Source organism: Elephas maximus, chromosome 3 (assembly GCF_024166365.1).
Source record: "Elephas maximus indicus isolate mEleMax1 chromosome 3, mEleMax1 primary haplotype, whole genome shotgun sequence".
Classification (NCBI taxonomy): domain Eukaryota; kingdom Metazoa; phylum Chordata; class Mammalia; order Proboscidea; family Elephantidae; genus Elephas; species Elephas maximus.
This window is the reverse complement of record NC_064821.1, coordinates 25197821-25204397: the sequence shown is the minus strand read 5'-3', so window position 1 is coordinate 25204397 and position 6577 is coordinate 25197821. Positions and strand designations below refer to the sequence as shown.

The following is a 6577-nucleotide window of genomic DNA, read 5'->3' as shown; positions in this document are numbered from 1 at the left end:
TGGTGAATAACAGATCCCATCCAATGCCCATGATAACAAAAACAAACCATACATTTCTTCCTTTAGGAGTTCTTAAAGGTCTCCATGGAAGATATAATGTTCCAAGGAGGATGAAAGATACTGGGTATAAGGATGTCACATAATCCTCGGCTTTATTTTATAAGACAATGAATAATTTATCCAACATTATAAAAATTAGAGATGGGACTAAACTCCAGTCTTAATACAATAGATTTGTAGCATATATATAAATGATATCCAATCCCTGCCCTTGAACTTCTCAGGGTCTTGTCGTGTAAAGATAAATTGTAATGGTCATCAGGCATCCAAGCTAAAGAACATATGGACTTCAAATAATTTATTTGAATGGCTTCTGCGTTACAGTAGATGACAACAACAATAACGTCTATATTTACTGAGTTCTTACCAAGCATGATGTGTATTATCTGCTTAATCCTTACAATGCCATCTGCTAAATAATATAGAAAATGAAGAATCAACAGCCTTGAGATTTAAGTAGCAAGTCCATTTCCACAAAGCTAATGAGTTAGAAGACTAATGTGGACAATCAGACAGATTCCCTGCAAATCCCATTAGCTGAGCTACCCTATTGGCCTAACCATATAGGGACTACATTACTTTCCACTTACTGATCCATTGTAGGTGCTAAACAGGGTTGTAATTAGCACTTTTGATTGCCTCCTCTTAACTACTCTCTCAGATGAGTGTTTTGGTATCACAACTACACAGATGAAGAAGTTAAACAGAATCATGTTTTATATTATGCCTAAAGTCACAGCTTGTAGTATCAAGTTCTTTTTGAATTCTTGAAATCCACAATTAAAATGAACTTCTCTAAAGTGGTATTAAGAACTGCCATTTGATGGGAAACTACTGTTTAATCCAACCTTGACAAAATTACATGTAGTCGTTACAATGGCCTTGGATGCTTACCACTATTAATTGCAATTTGATGATGAGGACTCTAAGGATCAATGAGGTACACCGAGTTGCCAAAATTGTCCAGTTTATAAGCCAAGGTCTAGTTGGAAGTATGTTACCAAATCCCACGCCCTTTCCACAACCTGCAGTTCCTCATCCATATCAAAGATAAGTACACCCCTTTCTGTCATTAGGAAACTCTGACATATTTCCTTCCAGGCACTTCCCCATTTATAGCATTAATCTAATAGTATCACTCATTCTAAGTCTTGATGCTTGAATAGGAAAAAGCCAATGTTACCTCTGAGGCGAGAGTACCATGAGATATCAAAAAGAAACAATACCTTGAATTCATAGATTTTTTCACCATTCCTCGGTTTGCAGAAATGAATATACGACTTAGTTCTAGGGTAGATGGGACTCCCAAGTCTCCTTGCAGTTAGGCATAACCATAGAATCACAACACTACTTCCCTGTTTTTTTTAATGAGGACTATCTCTTCCCACAAACTGGTATGGTCTCATCCTCTGGCAAGTGCACTCTGATTCTCCATTATCGAAACTTTTCATCAGGAAAGTTTGTAGGGGATTGAACTCAGTGGTAAAAGACAGAGTAAATTAAGCTATTGGTTAGGCAGGTTTTCTGAGCATCCAAAATTCCTCCCTCAGAAATTATGCCATTATTTCTAAAGGACATTGCACACCCATGTACTAGAACACAGAAAGAGCCCAAAGACAAGGAAAGCTGCTAACACAGCCATGTCTTCATCAGTCTCTTACAAGGAAAGACAAGGGCTCTCCTTTCCTGAAAACGTGATCCTCTGCTATTCTAGACTAATGAAAAATAAGATAAAATTTAACTTATTCGTAATGATTCCATGAATTGATGATCCTAGAGCACCAATAAAACCACAATAATTGGAAATATGATATGCCCACCTTAATTCTCAGTTGTACAATGTTGACCAAGGCATGCCATTTACACCTACCTTTTTTTTCCTGAGCATGCTTTCTAATGTTCCAATTTTAGACATTTCACACATAACTTTATTCCTCAAATACAGTTTATCAGTCAGCCAGGGTTCAATAAAGAAAATTGAAAACACCATGAAGAGCATTTCATACAGGAAACTGGTAAAATAGTTAAACAAGGACTGAAAGACAAAAAGGAGCAATGTGGCAATACAGAAATAGTTACTGCGGAAAGCAGCTACCATATCAGGGTCTAAGGGAATAAGGGTATAAGGAAAGTGTTGAGCTTATTAGGGTGTGGTAATGTTTACTGATCTTTATTAGAAGAACCTAACAATAAAGCCAGATGGGAAATCAGAACAGTGGTTTATGGATCCTTCCCTCTCCGGCCCCAACACCACAGAATAAAGAAGGGTGAATCTGGAGAAGGGAGACAATAGCTTATCAAAAAGCACACATGACCAACTTCATTGTATGCAGGGCAAAAGCGGTGGTGGTTCATTGGTAGAATTCTCACCTTCCATGTGGAAGACCAGGTTTGATTCCCAACCAATGTACGTTATGTGCAGCAACCACATGTCAACAGAGGCACGCATTCTGCTAAAATGTTGACTAGGTTTCCGCAGAGATTCCATGCTAAGGTGGACTAGTAAAAAAGGCCTGGTAATCTACTTACAAAAATCAGTCAATGAAAACCCTATGGATCACAAGGGTCTGATCCACAATGGATCATGCAGATGGTACAGGACTGGGTAGTATTTTCTTCTGTTGTGCATGTGGTCACCATGTGTCAGGGAGGCAATGAAAAAGCAGCTCACAGCAACATGATATACAGGGAGAAGATGTGAGAAGAAATATCACCAATATTGAGGAAAATCACTTACTGGTTGTTAGGGTAAATTCTCTCATACCTAGCCCATTGTGAGCTCTGATCACTTCGAGATCTTGAGCATTTGCTCAGGAGGAGTAAAAGACCCCCCAAAACATGGTCATCTTTGAAAGAAGTCTGAAAAGATCAGTAGTTCTCACACTGACTGAACATCAAAACCACCTGTGATGCACTAAAATTCTGATGCTCAAACCACATAGCGTTCCAATTAAATGAGAATCCATAGTGGTGGGACCAAAGCATCAATATTTTTTAGCTTCCTAGACGATTCCTTTATGAAGTCAAGGCTTAGGACCAGTGACATGCATTCTCACACATAACCTGCATATACTGTTCTGTTAGATACAAAGTAAAGGCTGAAGATTCTAAGTACATAAAAATAGAGTAGTGCATTATACCAGAAATCCTGGGTCATAGATGAGAAGCTACAGAAGGCTCCATAACTACAACGGGATTTGATCCATCAAGCTAATTGACATACCCCAGAATACTCTCACTATCCCAGTAAGCATGTAACAAGGGAAACAATGTTCATATATGACATCTCCATGCTGAAACCTCTGACAGCTACAAAACTTTTATGTAACTAAGAGGCAAGATTTATGATTGCAGATGTTAGGTTTTGCCATCTTTTCCAATCCACATGTCAAAAAAGATGGCACAAGTTTTAATATTAGACTCTTCTGCTGAGGAGCCTCCAGAGGGCCTTCTTGATGTCCCTGTTTCTCAGACTGTAGATGAAGGGGTTCAGCATGGGGGTCACCACGGTGTACATCACTGAGGACACTGCACACATCCTGGGGGAAGATGTGGCAGCTGAACTGAAGTACACTCCAAGGCCTGTTCCATAATATAAGCAAACAACTGTAAGGTGAGAGCCACAGGTGGAAAAGGCTTTATACTTCCCACCTGAAGATGAGACTCTTAGAATGGAGGAAGCAATTCGAGTGTAAGAGAAAAGGATCCCTGAGACTGGAACACCACCAAAGATGGCACCAATACAATATACTAATATGATATGGATGGAGGTGTCAGAACATGTAATTTTAAAGAGTTGAGGAGGGTCACAGAAGAAATGAGGAATTTTCACATCTGTGCAGAAGGTAAGTTGTGACATCATAGAAATGTGCAGCAGGGAGTCCAAAAGGCTGATGAAGAAAGATACTAAAACTAGCAAGCCACAGAGGTGGGGATTCATGACAACTGTGTAGTGCAGGGGGTGACAGACGGCTACAAACCGGTCATAAGCCATCACAGTGAGGAGCAGACTGTCCAGGCATACAAAGAGATAGAAAAAGGACACTTGTGTCAGGCAGCCTGCATAGGTGATGGATTTGCTGTGTGTCTGGATGTTCACTAGCATCCTTAGGACTGTGGTGGAAATGACACTGGTATCAGTCAAGGACAGGTTGGAGAGGAAGAAGTACATGGGGGTGTGCAGATGGGAGTCAGAGGTGACAGCCAGGATGATGAGTAGGTTCCCAGTCACAGTGATCAGGTACATGGACAGGAACAGCCCAAAGAGGAGGGGCTGCAGTTCTGGGTCCTCAGAGAGTCCCAGGAGGAGGAATTCTGAGACACCTGTTAGATTTTGTGGCTCCATATACCTGAGACAGCTTTTGGAAAAAGAAAAGAGGATTTTTAAAACGAAGCAGGTACCCAGCACTGTGCCTGTATTGTGAATTAAAAAAAAATGCACATGTAAAGTAGACAGATTCACAACTGTTCACATTATGGACCTCATATCCTAATTACTGCAGCAAAATTACTCTGTAGCAGCAAGCCCCTCTACTGTACTTCTCAGAACTACTTCCTTGCTTTGTTTTTCTCCTGTTTCTGCACTCAACCCAACTTTAGAGACTCTGGCCTAAAGAATATTAGGATGGCAAGGACCTTTTAAAATAATAAATTTATAGATGGGGCAATGTATCAGCCCCCTCTATGGGGGAAACACATGCAATAAGAAATATCCTTCTTTTAATAAAAAAAGTTATTTCAATTAAAGGACACTAGGAAACACTTGCAGTCCCAGGGTAGGCAAGCAGTTAACACACTTGGCTGTTAAGCAAAAGGTGGGAGCCCACACAGAGGCACCTCAAAAGAAAGGCCTGGTGATCTACTTATGAAAAATCAGTCACTGAAAACCCCATGGAGCACAGTTCTACTCTGAGACACATAGTGTCGCTACATATCAGGACCCACCTAACGGCAACTACTTTTTAAAAGTAATCAAATGTACTTTATTTTATCCAAGTACTGTGCAATGAATTTCCTTGATCTGGAATATTTAAAAAAACAATTCAGTGATAGGAACACATTTTTTTTTAAATGCCATTATGTGGATTCTGACTCATGGCAATCCCATGTGTTACAGAATAGAGCTGCTCCACAAGATTTTCTTGTCCTTAATCTTTACAGAATACAGGTGGCATAGCTTCCAGCAGCATAGCAACACACACGCTCCCACAATATCACAAACAGACAGACATGTGGGGAAAGCTATGCCACCAGTATTCAAATACCGGAAGGGTCATCCATGGCTGACAGGTTTCAGCTGAGCTTCCAGACTAGGACTGACTAGGAAGAAAGACTCAGCAGTCTACTTTTCAAAAGAATTAGCCAGTGAAAAACCTTATGAATAGCAGGGCAATATTGTCTGATATGGTGCCAGAAGATGAGCCCCCCAGATTGGAAGGCACTCAGAATACCACTGGGGCAGAGCTGCCTCCTCAAAGTGGAGTCGACCTTAATGATGTGGATGAAGTCATGCTTTTGGACCTTCATTTGCTGATGTGCCATGGCTCAAAATGAGAAGAAACAGCTACAAATATCCATTTATAACCAGAAGGTGGTATGTACAAAGTATGAATCTTGGAAAACTGGAAATCATCAAAACTGATGTGGAACACATAAACATCGATATCCTAGGCATTAGTGAGCTGAAATGAACTAGTATTGGCCATTTTGAATTGGACAATTTTTTTTTTTTTATGGTCTACCATGCCAAGAATGACAACTTGAAGAGGAATGGCATTGCATGCATTTTCAAAAAGAACATCTATCCTGAAGTACAATGCCATCAGTGATAGAATAACATCCCTACACCTACAAGGAACACCAGTTAATACAACTATTATTCAATTTACACACCAACCACAAAGGCCAAAGACAAAGAAATTGCAGGTTTTTACCAGCTTCTGCAGTCTGAAATGGATCGAAAAATGCAATCAGGATGCATTGATAATTACTGGTGATTGGAATGCAAAAGCTAGAAACAAAGAAGAAGGATAGGTAGTTGGACAATATGGCCTTGGTGATAGAAACAATACTGAAGATTGCATCACAGAATTTTGCAACACCAAGGACTTCTTCATTGCAAATACCTTTTTTCACCAACATACAAGGTGACTGTACATATGGACATTGCCAGATGGAATACACAGGAATCAAATTGACTACATCTGTGAAAAAACACAACAGGAAAGCTCAATATCATCTGCCATAAAAGGTTAGGGGCTGGTTGCAGAACAGACCATCAACTGCTCATATGCAAGTTAATGTTGAAACTGAAGAAAATTTGAACAAGTCAATGAGAGTCAAACTACAACCTTGAGTATATCCCACCTGAATTTAGAGACCATGTCAAGAATAGATTTGATGAGTTCAACACTAATGACCAAAGGCCAGATGAGTTGTGGAATGACATTAAGCACACCATCCATAAAGAAAGCTAGAGGTCATTAAAAAGACAGAAAAGACAAAAATACATGTAAGA

At 39.8% G+C, this 6577-nt stretch overlaps 1 protein-coding gene across 1 annotated transcript; it reads right to left on the bottom strand.

The window, feature by feature from the left end:
- Positions 1-3475: 3475 nt before the first annotated feature.
- Positions 3476-4435, bottom strand: LOC126071134 (olfactory receptor 7E24-like). Its single transcript, XM_049875401.1, has one exon. It carries the CDS (start codon positions 4403-4405, stop codon positions 3476-3478), a length of 930 nt encoding a protein of 309 aa, XP_049731358.1. The 5' UTR covers positions 4406-4435.
- Between the last annotated feature and the right edge of the window lie 2142 nt (positions 4436-6577).